The 14,014-nt window shown below is 44.6% G+C and overlaps 2 protein-coding genes across 2 annotated transcripts in view; both read left to right on the top strand.

Annotated features, from left to right (window-relative positions):
* LOC135561317 (uncharacterized) overlaps positions 1-14,014 on the top strand; it is a 755,535-nt gene that overhangs the window by 576,202 nt on the left and 165,319 nt on the right. The gene's annotated exons all lie outside the window — the stretch shown is intronic.
* Positions 1-14,014, top strand: part of tle3a (TLE family member 3, transcriptional corepressor a) — a 191,914-nt gene that overhangs the window by 76,931 nt on the left and 100,969 nt on the right. The window contains exon 6 of the mRNA XM_065002855.1: positions 3,364-3,468. Within this exon, the coding sequence (XP_064858927.1) occupies positions 3,364-3,468 (105 nt within the window). The remainder of the gene's footprint in view (positions 1-3,363; positions 3,469-14,014) is intronic.

Consider the following 14,014-nt stretch of genomic DNA (forward strand, 5'->3'; position numbering starts at 1 on the left):
AAAGTGTGTTATTGTGAATGTAAAGTGTGTTGTTGTGATTGTAAAGTGTGTTATTGTGATTGTAAAGTGTGTTGTTGTGATTGTAAAGTGTGTTATTAATGTGATTGTAAAGTGTGTTATTAATGTGATTGTAAAGTGTGTTATTAATGTGATTGTAAAGTGTGTTGTTGTGAATGTAAAGTGTGTTATTAATGTGATTGTAAAGTGTGTTAATGTGATTGTAAAGTGTGTTATTGTGATTGTAAAGTGTGTTTTTGTGAATGTAAAGTGTGTTGTGATTGTAAAGTGTGTTGTTGTGATTGTAAAGTGTGTTGTTGTGAATGTAAAGTGTGTTATTGTGATTGTAAAGTGTGTTAATGTGATTGTAAAGTGTGTTATTGTGATTGTAAAGTGTGTTGTGATTGTAAAGTGTGTTATTAATGTGATTGTAAAGTGTGTTAATGTGATTGTAAAGTGTGTTATTGTGAGTGTAGTGTGTTATTGTGATTGTAAAGTGTGTTAATGTGATTGTAAAGTGTGTTGTTGTGATTGTAAAGTGTGTTGTTGTGATTGTAAAGTGTGTTGTTGTGATTGTAAAGTGTGTTGTTGTGATTGTAAAGTGTGTTAATGTGATTGTAAAGTGTGTTATTGTGATTGTAAAGTGTGTTGTGATTGTAAAGTGTGTTATTAATGTGATTGTAAAGTGTGTTATTAATGTGAATGTAAAGTGTGTTAATGTGATTGTAAAGTGTGTTGTTGTGAATGTAAAGTGTGTTGTGATTGTAAAGTGTGTTAATGTGATTGTAAAGTGTGTTAATGTGATTGTAAAGTGTGTTAATGTGAATGTAAAGTGTGTTATTGTGATTGTAAAGTGTGTTGTGATTGTAAAGTGTGTTATTAATGTGATTGTAAAGTGTGTTAATGTGATTGTAAAGTGTGTTATTAATGTGATTGTAAAGTGTGTTATTAATGTGATTGTAAAGTGTGTTATTAATGTGATTGTAAAGTGTGTTGTTGTGATTGTAAAGTGTGTTGTTGTGATTGTAAAGTGTGTTGTTGTGATTGTAAAGTGTGTTGTTGTGATTGTAAAGTGTGTTATTAATGTGATTGTAAAGTGTGTTATTAATGTGATTGTAAAGTGTGTTGTTGTGATTGTAAAGTGTGTTATTGTGAATGTAAAGTGTGTTGTTGTGATTGTAAAGTGTGTTGTGATTGTAAAGTGTGTTATTGTGAATGTAAAGTGTGTTAATGTGATTGTAAAGTGAGTTATTGATTGTAAAGTGTGTTGTTGTGATTGTAAAGTGTGTTAATGTGATTGTAAAGTGTGTTGTTGTGAATGTAAAGTGTGTTGTGATTGTAAAGTGTGTTAATGTGATTGTAAAGTGTGTTATTGTGAATGTAAAGTGTGTTAATGTGATTGTAAAGTGTGTTATTGTGAATGTAAAGTGTGTTATTAATGTGATTGTAAAGTGTGTTATTGTGAATGTAAAGTGTGTTGTGATTGTAAAGTGTGTTATTAATGTGATTGTAAAGTGTGTTATTAATGTGATTGTAAAGTGTGTTATTGTGATTGTAAAGTGTGTTATTGTGATTGTAAAGTGTGTTGTTGTGATTGTAAAGTGTGTTATTGTTGTGATTGTAAAGTGTGTTATTAATGTGATTGTAAAGTGTGTTATTAATGTGATTGTAAAGTGTGTTGTTGTGATTGTAAAGTGTGTTGTTGTGAGTGTAGTGTGTTATTGTGATTGTAAAGTGTGTTGTGATTGTAAAGTGTGTTATTGTGATTGTAAAGTGTGTTGTTGTGATTGTAAAGTGTGTTGTTGTGATTGTAAAGTGTGTTGTTGTGATTGTAAAGTGTGTTGTTGTGATTGTAAAGTGTGTTGTTGTGAATGTAAAGTGTGTTGTTGTGAATGTAAAGTGTGTTAATGTGATTGTAAAGTGTGTTATTGTGAATGTAAAGTGTGTTATTGTGATTGTAAAGTGTGTTATTGTGAATGTAAAGTGTGTTGTTGTGATTGTAAAGTGTGTTATTGTGAATGTAAAGTGTGTTGTTGTGAATGTAAAGTGTGTTGTTGTGAATGTAAAGTGTGTTAATGTGATTGTAAAGTGTGTTATTGTGAATGTAAAGTGTGTTATTGTGATTGTAAAGTGTGTTATTGTGAATGTAAAGTGTGTTGTTGTGATTGTAAAGTGTGTTATTGTGAATGTAAAGTGTGTTGTTGTGATTGTAAAGTGTGTTGTTGTGATTGTAAAGTGTGTTGTTGTGATTGTAAAGTGTGTTGTTGTGAATGTAAAGTGTGTTGTTGTGAATGTAAAGTGTGTTAATGTGATTGTAAAGTGTGTTATTGTGAATGTAAAGTGTGTTATTGTGATTGTAAAGTGTGTTATTGTGAATGTAAAGTGTGTTGTTGTGATTGTAAAGTGTGTTGTTGTGATTGTAAAGTGTGTTGTTGTGAATGTAAAGTGTGTTGTTGTGTGTGGGGAAGATGAGACCCATGATTGGTCAACTCTGTTTGTTGTTTACAACTGTAGGGTTGTAAAATTCTCGGATGGAGAATAATAAGAATGACATTTTCTGGAAAAAGCAGGGAATTTCACAACCCTAGAGCTGTCTATATAAATGAAGTGTCCTAACTGTTCCTCTGTTTCTCTCCCCTCCCCCCCTATAGCACCAACAGCAGGTAGCCCAGGCAGTAGATTTCACAACCCTAGAGCTGTCTATATAAATGAAGTGTCCTAACTGTACCTCTGTTTCTCCCCCCCCCCCTCCCCTATAGCACCAACAGCAGGTAGCCCAGGCAGTAGATTTCACAACCCTAGAGCTGTCTATATAAATGAAGTGTCCTAACTGTACCTCTGTTTCTCCCCTCTAGCACCAACAGCAGGTAGCCCAGGCAGTAGATTTCACAACCCTAGAGCTGTCTATAAAAATGAAGTGTCCTAACTGTACCTCTGTTTCTCCCCTCTCCCCTATAGCACCAACAGCAGGTAGCCCAGGCAGTAGATTTCACAACCCGAGAGCTGTCTATATAAATGAAGTGTCCTAACTGTTCCTCTGTTTCTCCCCCCTCTAGCACCAACAGCAGGTAGCCCAGGCAGTAGATTTCACAACCCTAGAGCTGTCTATATAAATGAAGTGTCCTAACTGTTCCTCTGTTTCTCCCCCCCTATAGCACCAACAGCAGGTAGCCCAGGCAGTAGATTTCACAACCTAGAGCTGTCTATATAAATGAAGTGTCCTAACTGTACCTCTGTTTCTCCCCCCCCTCTAGCACCAACAGCAGGTAGCCCAGGCAGTAGATTTCACAACCCTAGAGCTGTCTATATAAATGAAGTGTCCTAACTGTTCCTCTGTTTCTCTCCCCCAACCCCCCTCCCCTATAGCACCAACAGCAGGTAGCCCAGGCAGTAGACCGAGCTAAACAGGTCACCATGACTGAGCTCAATGCCACCATCGGGGTACGTGGGCTTCCCAATCTGGCCCTCACCGTGTGTAAACCTTCTTCTTTTAAATTATTATTATTATTATTATTATTTAATATTTAAATCTTCATTTAATAAACACCAGCTAGGCCAAAGGGACAAATCTGCATTAACGTGACTACTGTACTGACTACCCATTTCTAACAGTCTAGTCTAAAACTGTGTCCATTTAGTCATATATAATATTAATGACACATTTAGTCATATATAATATTAATCACATTTAGTCATATATAATATTAATCACACATTTATTCACATCAGTTCACGTCTTCCCTTAGTGCCTTTCGTCGTGGATTATTTTGGTCTGATTCGAGATGGTGAAGGTTGTTTATTGTGGTTGTTGTATCAGTACTGTAGTTCACCTGACAGTGCAGAGGATGTGTCAGACAGGGCTGTCTGTTGCAGTACCTGTTAGTGTGGGCAGTACCTGTTAGTGTATAGCAGTACCTGTTAGTGTGTAGCAGTACCTGTTCGTGTGTAGCAGTACCTGTTAGTGTGTAGCAGTACCTGTTAGTGTGTAGCAGTACCTGTTAGTGTGTAGCATTACCTGTTAGTGTAGTCAGTACCTGTTAGTGTGTGGGCAGTACCTGTTAGTGTAGTCAGTACCTGTTAGTGTGTGGGCAGTACCTGTTAGTGTGTAGCAGTACCTGTTAGTGTGTAGCAGTACCTGTTAGTGTGTGGGCAGTACCTGTTAGTGTGGGCAGTACCTGTTAGTGTGTAGCAGTACCTGTTAGTGTGTAGTGTACCTGTTAGTGTGTAGCAGTACCTGTTAGTGTGTTTCCAGTACCTGTTAGTGTTAGTACCTGTTAGTGTGTAGCAGTACCTGTTAGTGTGTAGCAGTACCTTAGTGTAGTGTGTTAGTGTGTAGCAGTACCTGTTAGTGTGTTTCAGTACCTGTTAGTGTGTAGCAGTACCTGTTAGTGTGTAGCAGTACCTGTTAGTGTGTAGCAGTACCTGTTAGTGTGTAGCAGTACATGTTAGTGTGTAGCAGTACCTGTTAGTGTGTAGCAGTACCTGTTAGTGTGTGGGTACCTGTTAGTGTGTACCTGTTAGTGTGTGCAGTACCTGTTAGTGTGTAGCAGTACCTGTTAGTGTGTAGCAGCACCTGTTAGTGTGTAGCAGTACCTGTTAGTGTGTGGGCAGTACCTGTTAGTGTGTGGTACCTGTTAGTGTGTGGGCAGTACCTGTTAGTGTGGGCAGTACCTGTTAGTGTGTGTGGCAGTACCTGTTAGTGTGTAGCAGTACCTGTTAGTGTGTGGCAGTACCTGTTAGTGTGTAGCAGTACCTGTTAGTGTGTGGGCAGTACCTGTTAGTGTGTAGCAGTACCTGTTAGTGTGTAGCAGTACCTGTTAGTGTGTAGCAGTACCTGTTAGTGTGTGGGCAGTACCTGTTAGTGTGTAGCAGTACCTGTTAGTGTGGGCAGTACCTGTTAGTGTGTGGGCAGTACCTGTTAGTGTGTGGGCAGTACCTGTTAGTGTGTGGGCAGTACCTGTTAGTGTGTGGGCAGTACCTGTTAGTGTGTGGGCAGTACCTGTTAGTGTGTAGCAGTTAGTGTGTAGTACCTGTTAGTGTGCAGTACCTGTTAGTGTGTGGCAGTACCTGTTAGTGTGTAGCAGTACCTGTTAGTGTGTAGCAGTACCTGTTAGTGTGTTAGTCTGGCAGTACCTGTTAGTGTGTAGCAGTACCTGTTAGTGTGTGTACCTGTTAGTGTGCAAGTACCTGTTAGTGTGTAGCAGTACCTGTTAGTGTGTAGCAGTACCTGTTAGTGTGTTAGTGCAGTACCTGTTAGTGTGTGGGCAGTACCTGTTAGTGTGTAGCAGTACCTGTTAGTGTGTACCTGTTAGTGTGTGGCAGTACCTGTTAGTGTGGGCAGTACCTGTTAGTGTGTAGCAGTACCTGTTAGTGTGTAGCAGTACCTGTTAGTGTGTAGCAGTACCTGTTAGTGTGTGGGCAGTACCTGTTAGTGTGTGGCAGTACCTGTTAGTGTGTGGGCAGTACCTGTTAGTGTGTAGCAGTACCTGTTAGTGTGTTAGTGTGTAGCAGTACCTGTTAGTGTGTGGGCAGTACCTGTTAGTGTGTGGCAGTACCTGTTAGTGTGTAGCAGTACCTGTTAGTGTGTAGCAGTGTTAGTGTGGGCAGTACCTGTTACCTGTTAGTGTGTAGCTGTTAGTGTGTAGCAGTACCTGTTAGTGTGTTAGTGGGCAGTACCTGTTAGTGTGTGTGCAGTACCTGTTAGTGTGTGGGCAGTACCTGTTAGTGTGTGGCAGTACCTGTTAGTGTGTGGCAGTACCTGTTAGTGTGGGCAGTACCTGTTAGTACCTGTTAGTGTGTAGCAGTACCTGTTAGTGTGTGGGCAGTACCTGTTAGTGTGTGCAGTACCTGTTAGTGTGTGGCAGTACCTGTTAGTGTGTAGCAGTACCTGTTAGTGTGTTAGGGCAGTACCTGTTAGTGTGTAGCAGTACCTGTTAGTGTGTGGCAGTACCTGTTAGTGTGTTGGGCAGTACCTGTTAGTGTGTGGGCACCTGTTAGTGTGTGGCAGTACCTGTTAGTGTGTGGCAGTACCTGTTAGTGTGTGGTTAGTGTGTGGGCAGTACCTGTTAGTGTGTAGCAGTACCTGTTAGTGTGTAGCAGTACCTGTTAGTGTGTGGGCAGTACCTGTTAGTGTGTGGGCAGTACCTGTTAGTGTGTGGGCAGTACCTGTTAGTGTGTAGGCAGTACCTGTTAGTGTGTAGCAGTACCTGTTAGTGTGTAGCAGTACCTGTTAGTGTGTGGCAGTACCTGTTAGTGTGTAGCAGTACCTGTTAGTGTGTAGCAGTACCTGTTAGTGTGTAGCAGTACCTGTTAGTGTGTGGGCAGTACCTGTTAGTGTGTAGCAGTACCTGTTAGTGTGTAGCAGTACCTGTTAGTGTGTGGGCAGTACCTGTTAGTGTGTAGTACCTGTTAGCAGTACCTGTTAGTGTGTTAGTGTGTGTAGCAGTACCTGTTAGTGTGTGGGCAGTACCTGTTAGTGTGGGCAGTACCTGTTAGTGTGTAGTCAGTACCTGTTAGTGTGTAGCAGTACCTGTTAGTGTGTAGCAGTACCTGTTAGTGTGTAGCAGTACCTGTTAGTGTGTGAGTACCTGTGTGGGCAGTACCTGTTAGTGTGTGCAGTACCTGTTAGTGTGTACAGTACCTGTTAGTGTGGCAGTACCTGTTAGTGTGTAGCAGTACCTGTTAGTGTGTGGCAGTACCTGTTAGTGTGTAGCAGTACCTGTTAGTGTGTGGGCAGTACCTGTTAGTGTGTGGCAGTACCTGTTAGTGTGTGTGTTAGGCAGTACCTGTTAGTGTGTGGGCAGTACCTGTTAGTGTTAGTGTGTAGCAGTACCTGTTAGTGTGTAGCAGTACCTGTTAGTGTGTAGCAGTACCTGTTAGTGTGTAGCAGTACCTGTTAGTGTGTGGGCAGTACCTGTTAGTGTGTAGCAGTACCTGTTAGTGTGTACCTGTTAGTGTGTGGCAGTACCTGTTACTCTGTTGCAGTACCTGTTAGTGTGTAGCAGTACCTGTTAGTGTGTAGCAGTACCTGTTAGTGTGTAGCAGTACCTGTTAGTGTGTAGCAGTACCTGTTAGTGTGTACCTGTTAGTGTGTGGGCAGTACCTGTTAGTGTGTGGGCAGTACCTGTTAGTGTGTACCTGGGCAGTACCTGTTAGTGTGTAGCAGTACCTGTTAGTGTGTAGCAGTACCTGTTAGTGTTAGTGTGTAGCAGTACCTGTTAGTGTGTGGCAGTACCTGTTAGTGTGTGGGCAGTACCTGTTAGTGTGTAGCAGTACCTGTTAGTGTGTAGCAGTACCTGTTAGTGTGTGGGCAGTACCTGTTAGTGTGTTGCAGTACCTGTTAGTGTGTAGCAGTACCTGTTAGTGTGTAGCAGTACCTGTTAGTGTACCTGTTAGTGTGTGGGTACCTGTTAGTGTGTAGCAGTACCTGTTAGTGTGTGGGCAGTACCTGTTAGTGTGGGCAGTACCTGTTAGTGTGTGGGCAGTACCTGTTAGTGTGTGGGCAGTACCTGTTAGTGTGTAGCAGTACCTGTTAGTGTGTGGCAGTACCTGTTAGTGTGTAGCAGTACCTGTTAGTGTGTAGCAGTACCTGTTAGTGTGTGGGCAGTACCTGTTAGTGTGTGGCAGTACCTGTTAGTGTGTGGCAGTACCTGTTAGTGTGTAGCAGTACCTGTTAGTGTGTAGCAGTACAGTGTTACCTGTTAGTGTGGGCAGTACCTGTTAGTGTGGGCAGTACCTGTTAGTGTGTGGGCAGTACCAGTTAGTGTGGGCAGTACCTGTTAGTGGTGGCAGTACCTGTTAGTGTGTGGGCAGTACCTGTTAGTGTGTAGCAGTACCTGTTAGTGTGTAGCAGTACCTGTTAGTGTGGGCAGTACCTGTTAGTGTGTAGCAGTACCTGTTAGTGTGTGGCAGTACCTGTTAGTGTGTGGGCAGTACCTGTTAGTGTGGGCAGTACCTGTTAGTGTGTGGGCAGTACCTGTTAGTGTGTGGCAGTACCTGTTAGTGTGTGGCAGTACCTGTTAGTGTGTGGGCAGTACCTGTTAGTGTGTAGCAGTACCTGTTAGTGTGTAGCAGTACCTGTTAGTGTGTGGGCAGTACCTGTTAGTGTGTGGCAGTACCTGTTAGTGTGTGGGCCTGTTAGTGTGTGGGCAGTACCTGTTAGTGTGTGGGCAGTACCTGTTAGTGTGTGGGCAGTACCTGTTAGTGTGTAGCAGTACCTGTTAGTGTGTAGCAGTACCTGTTAGTGTGTAGGGCAGTACCTGTTAGTGTGTAGCAGTACCTGTTAGTGTGTAGCAGTACCTGTTAGTGTGTGTTAGTGTGTAGCAGTACCTGTTAGTGTGTAGGCAGTACCTGTTAGTGTGTAGCAGTACCTGTTAGTGTGTAGCAGTACCTGTTAGTGTGTAGCAGTACCTGTTAGTGTGTGCAGTACCTGTTAGTGTGTGGCAGTACCTGTTAGTGTGTAGCAGTACCTGTTAGTGTGTGGGCAGTACCTGTTAGTGTGGGCAGTACCTGTTAGTGTGTAGCAGTACCTGTTAGTGTGTAGCAGTACCTGTTAGTGTGTAGCAGTACCTGTTAGTGTGTGGGCAGTACCTGTTAGTGTACCTGTTAGTGTGTGGGCAGTACCTGTTAGTGTGTAGCAGTACCTGTTAGTGTGTAGCAGTACCTGTTAGTGTGTAGCAGTACCTGTTAGTGTGTAGCAGTACCTGTTAGTGTGTAGCAGTACCTGTTAGTGTGGGCAGTACCTGTTAGTGTGTAGCAGTACCTGTTAGTGTGTGTAGCAGTACCTGTTAGTGTGGGCAGTGTGTTAGTACCTGTTAGTGTGTAGGCACCTGTTAGTGTGTAGCAGTACCTGTTAGTGTGTGGCAGTACCTGTTAGTGTGTTAGTGTGCAGTACCTGTTAGTGTGTAGCAGTACCTGTTAGTGTGTGGGCAGTACCTGTTAGTGTGTGGCAGTACCTGTTAGTGTGTGGCAGTACCTGTTAGTGTGTAGCAGTACCTGTTAGTGTGTAGCAGTACCTGTTAGTGTGTGGGCAGTACCTGTTAGTGTGTAGGCAGTACCTGTTAGTGTGTGGCAGTACCTGTTAGTGTGTGGGCAGTACCTGTTAGTGTGTAGCAGTACCTGTTAGTGTGTGGGCAGTACCTGTTAGTGTGTGGGCAGTACCTGTTAGTGTGTGGCAGTACCTGTTAGTGTGTAGCAGTACCTGTTAGTGTGTGGGCAGTACCTGTTAGTGTGTAGCAGTACCTGTTAGTGTGTGGGCAGTACCTGTTAGTTGTAGTTAGTGTGTAGCAGTACCTGTTAGTGTGTGGGTACCTGTTAGTGTGTACCTGTTAGTGTGTAGCAGTACCTGTTAGTACCTGTTAGTGTGTGGCAGTACCTGTTAGTGTGTAGCAGTACCTGTTAGTGTGTGGGCAGTACCTGTTAGTGTGTAGGGCAGTACCTGTTAGTGTGTGTACCTGTTAGCAGTACCTGTTAGTGTGTGTAGCAGTACCTGTTAGTGTGTGGCAGTACCTGTTAGTACCTGTTAGTGTGTAGCAGTACCTGTTAGTGTGTGGGCAGTACCTGTTAGTGTGTGTTAGTGTGTAGCAGTACCTGTTAGTGTGTAGCAGTACCTGTTAGTGTGTGGGCAGTACCTGTTAGTGTGTGTAGCAGTACCTGTTAGTGTGTGGGCAGTACCTGTTAGTGTGTGGGCAGTACCTGTTAGTACCCTGTTAGTGTGTAGCAGTACCTGTTAGTGTGGGCAGTACCTGTTAGTGTGTAGCAGTACCTGTTAGTGTGTGGGCAGTACCTGTTAGTGTGGGCAGTACCTGTTAGTGTGTGGGCAGTACCTGTTAGTGTGTGGGCAGTACCTGTTAGTGTGTGGGCAGTACCTGTTAGTGTGTGGGCAGTACCTGTTAGTGTGTAGCAGTACCTGTTAGTGTGTACCTGTTAGTGTGTAGCAGTACCTGTTAGTGTGTAGCAGTACCTGTTAGTGTGTGGGCAGTACCTGTTAGTGTGTGGGCAGTACCTGTTAGTGTGTGGGCAGTACCTGTTAGTGTGTAGCAGTACCTGTTAGTGTGTCTGGCAGTACCTGTTGTGTAGGGCAGTACCTGTTAGTGTGCAGTACCTGTTAGTGTGTGGGCAGTACCTGTTAGTGTGTAGGGCAGTACCTGTTAGTGTGTAGCAGTACCTGTTAGTGTGTAGCAGTACCTGTTAGTGTGTGGGCAGTACCTGTTAGTGTGTGGGTGTGTGGCAGTACCTGTTAGTGTGTAGTGTGCAGTACCTGTTAGTGTGTGGCAGTACCTGTTAGTGTGTGGGCAGTACCTGTTAGTGTGTGGGCAGTACCTGTTAGTGTGTGGGCAGTACCTGTTAGTGTGTGGCAGTACCTGTTAGTGTGTGGCAGTACCTGTTAGTGTGTGGGCAGTACCTGTTAGTGTGTAGCAGTACCTGTTAGTGTGTAGCAGTACCTGTTAGTGTGTAGCAGTACCTGTTAGTGTGTAGCAGTACCTGTTAGTGTGTAGCAGTACCTGTTAGTGTGTGGGCAGTACCTGTTAGTGTGTAGCAGTACCTGTTAGTGTGTAGCAGTACCTGTTAGTGTGTAGCAGTACCTGTTAGTGTGTGGGCAGTACCTGTTAGTGTGTGGGCAGTACCTGTTAGTGTGTGGCAGTACCTGTTAGTGTGTGGCAGTACCTGTTAGTGTGGGCAGTACCTGTTAGTGTGTAGCAGTACCTGTTAGTGTGTAGCAGTACCTGTTAGTGTGTAGCAGTACCTGTTAGTGTGTGGCAGTACCTGTTAGTGTGTGGGCAGTACCTGTTAGTGTGTGGTACAGTACCCTGTTAGTGTGTGGGCAGTACCTGTTAGTGTGTAGCAGTACCTGTTAGTGTGTAGCAGTGTTAGTGTGTGGTCAGTACCTGTTAGTGTGTGGGCAGTACCTGTTAGTGTGGGCAGTACCTGTTAGTGTGGTCAGTACCTGTTAGTGTGTAGCAGTACCTGTTAGTGTGTGGGCAGTACCTGTTAGTGTGTGGGCAGTACCTGTTAGTGTGTAGCAGTACCTGTTAGTGTGTAGCAGTACCTGTTAGTGTGTAGCAGTACCTGTTAGTGTGTAGCAGTACCTGTTAGTGTGTGGGCAGTACCTGTTAGTGTGTAGCAGTACCTGTTAGTGTGTGGCAGTACCTGTTAGTGTGTGGGCAGTACCTGTTAGTGTGGGCAGTACCTGTTAGTGTGTAGCAGTACCTGTTAGTGTGTGGGCAGTACCTGTTAGTGTGTGGGCAGTACCTGTTAGTGTGTGGGCAGTACCTGTTAGTGTGTAGCAGTACCTGTTAGTGTGTAGGTACAGTACCTGTTAGTGTGTGGGCAGTACCTGTTAGTACCTGTTAGTGTGTGCAGTACCTGTTAGTGTGTAGCAGTACCTGTTAGTGTGTGGGCAGTACCTGTTAGTGTGTGCAGTACCAGTACCTGTTAGTGTGTAGGCAGTACCTGTTAGTGTGTAGCAGTACCTGTTAGTGTGTAGCAGTACCTGTTAGTGTGTGGGCAGTACCTGTTAGTGTGTGGGCAGTACCTGTTAGTGTGTGGGCAGTACCTGTTAGTGTGTAGCAGTACCTGTTAGTGTGTGGGCAGTACCTGTTAGTGTGTGGGCAGTACCTGTTAGTGTGTGGGCAGTACCTGTTAGTGTGTGGGCAGTACCTGTTAGTGTGTGGGCAGTACCTGTTAGTGTGTAGCAGTACCTGTTAGTGTGTGGCAGTACCTGTTAGTGTGTGGGCAGTACCTGTTAGTGTGTGGGCAGTACCTGTTAGTGTGTACCTGTTAGTGTGTAGCAGTACCTGTTAGTGTGTGGGCAGTACCTGTTAGTGTTGGTGTACCTGTTAGTGTGTAGCAGTACCTGTTAGTGTGTGGGCAGTACCTGTTAGTGTGTGGCAGTACCTGTTAGTGTGTGGCAGTACCTGTTAGTGTGTAGCAGTACCTGTTAGTGTGTGGGCAGTACCTGTTAGTGTGTGGGCAGTACCTGTTAGTGTGTAGGCAGTACCTGTTAGTGTGTGGGCAGTACCTGTTAGTGTGTAGCAGTACCTGTTAGTGTGTGGGCAGTACCTGTTAGTGTGTGGGCAGTACCTGTTAGTGTGTAGCAGTACCTGTTAGTGTGTGGGCAGTACCTGTTAGTGTGGGCAGTACCTGTTAGTGTGTGGGCAGTACCTGTTAGTGTGTAGCAGTACCTGTTAGTGTGGGCAGTACCTGTTAGTGTGTAGCAGTACCTGTTAGTGTGTAGCAGTACCTGTTAGTGTGTGGCAGTACCTGTTAGTGTGTGGGCAGTACCTGTTAGTGTGTGGCAGTACCTGTTAGTGTGTAGCAGTACCTGTTAGTGTGTAGTACCTGTTAGTGTGTGGGCAGTACCTGTTAGTGTGTGGCAGTACCTGTTAGTGTGTGGGCAGTACCTGTTAGTGTGTGGGCAGTACCTGTTAGTGTGTGGGCAGTACCTGTTAGTGTGTGGGCAGTACCTGTTAGTGTGTGGCAGTACCTGTTAGTGTGTAGCAGTACCTGTTAGTGTGTAGCAGTACCTGTTAGTGTGTAGCAGTACCTGTTAGTGTGTAGCAGTACCTGTTAGTGTGTAGCAGTACCTGTTAGTGTGGGCAGTACCTGTTAGTGTGTGGCAGTACCTGTTAGTGTGTGGCAGTACCTGTTAGTGTGTGGGCAGTACCTGTTAGTGTGTGGCAGTACCTGTTAGTGTGTGGGCAGTACCTGTTAGTGTGTAGCAGTACCTGTTAGTGTGTAGCAGTACCTGTTAGTGTGTACCTGTTAGTGTGTGGGCAGTACCTGTTAGTGTGTGGGCAGTACCTGTTAGTGTGGGCAGTACCTGTTAGTGTGTAGCAGTACCTGTTAGTGTGTGGGCAGTACCTGTTAGTGTGTAGCAGTACCTGTTAGTGTGTGGGCAGTACCTGTTAGTGTGTGGGCAGTACCTGTTAGTGTGTGGGCAGTACCTGTTAGTGTGTAGCAGTACCTGTTAGTGTGTAGCAGTACCTGTTAGTGTGTAGCCTGTTAGTGTGTGGGCACCTGTTAGTGTGTAGCAGTACCTGTTAGTGTGTGGGCAGTACCTGTTAGTGTGTGGGCAGTACCTGTTAGTGTGTGTGGCAGTACCTGTTAGTGTGTGGGCAGTACCTGTTAGTGTGTGGTACCTGTTAGTGTGTAGCAGTACCTGTTAGTGTGTAGCAGTACCTGTTAGTGTGTGGCAGTACCTGTTAGTGTGTGGCAGTACCTGTTAGTGTGTGGCAGTACCTGTTAGTAGTACCTGTTAGTGTGTAGCAGTACCTGTTAGTGTGTGGGCAGTACCTGTTAGTGTGTGGGCAGTACCTGTTAGTGTGTGGCAGTACCTGTTAGTGTGTGGGCAGTACCTGTTAGTGTGTGGGCAGTACCTGTTAGTGTGGGCAGTACCTGTTAGTGTGTTCAGTACCTGTTAGTGTGTAGCAGTACCTGTTAGTGTGGGCAGTACCTGTTAGTGTGTGGGCAGTACCTGTTAGTGTGTAGCAGTACCTGTGTGTGGGCAGTACCTGTTGGTGTGTGTGGGCAGTACCTGTTAGTGTGGGCAGTACCTGTTAGTGTGTGGGCAGTACCTGTTAGTGTGTAGCAGTACCTGTTAGTGTGTAGCAGTACCTGTTAGTGTCTGGGCAGTACCTGTTAGTGTGTAGTTAGTGTGTGCAGTACCTGTTAGTGTGTGGCAGTACCTGTTAGTCTGTGGCAGTACCTGTTAGTGTGTAGCAGTACCTGTTAGTGTGTAGGCAGTACCTGTTAGTGTGTGTGTGGGCAGTACCTGTTAGTGTGTAGCAGTACCTGTTAGTGTGTAGCAGTACCTGTTAGTGTGTAGCAGTACCTGTTAGTGTGTAGCAGTACCTGTTAGTGTGTGTGTGCAGTACCTGTTAGTGTGTGGGCAGTACCTGTTAGTGTGTGGGCAGTACCTGTTAGTGTGTGGCAGTACCTGTTAGTGTGTACCTGTTAGTGTGTAGCAGTACCTGTTAGTGTGTGGCAGTACCTGTTAGTGTGTTAGGTGTAGCAGTAC

Source organism: Oncorhynchus nerka, linkage group LG17 (assembly GCF_034236695.1).
Source record: "Oncorhynchus nerka isolate Pitt River linkage group LG17, Oner_Uvic_2.0, whole genome shotgun sequence".
In the NCBI taxonomy this organism is placed as follows: Eukaryota; Metazoa; Chordata; class Actinopteri; order Salmoniformes; family Salmonidae; genus Oncorhynchus; species Oncorhynchus nerka.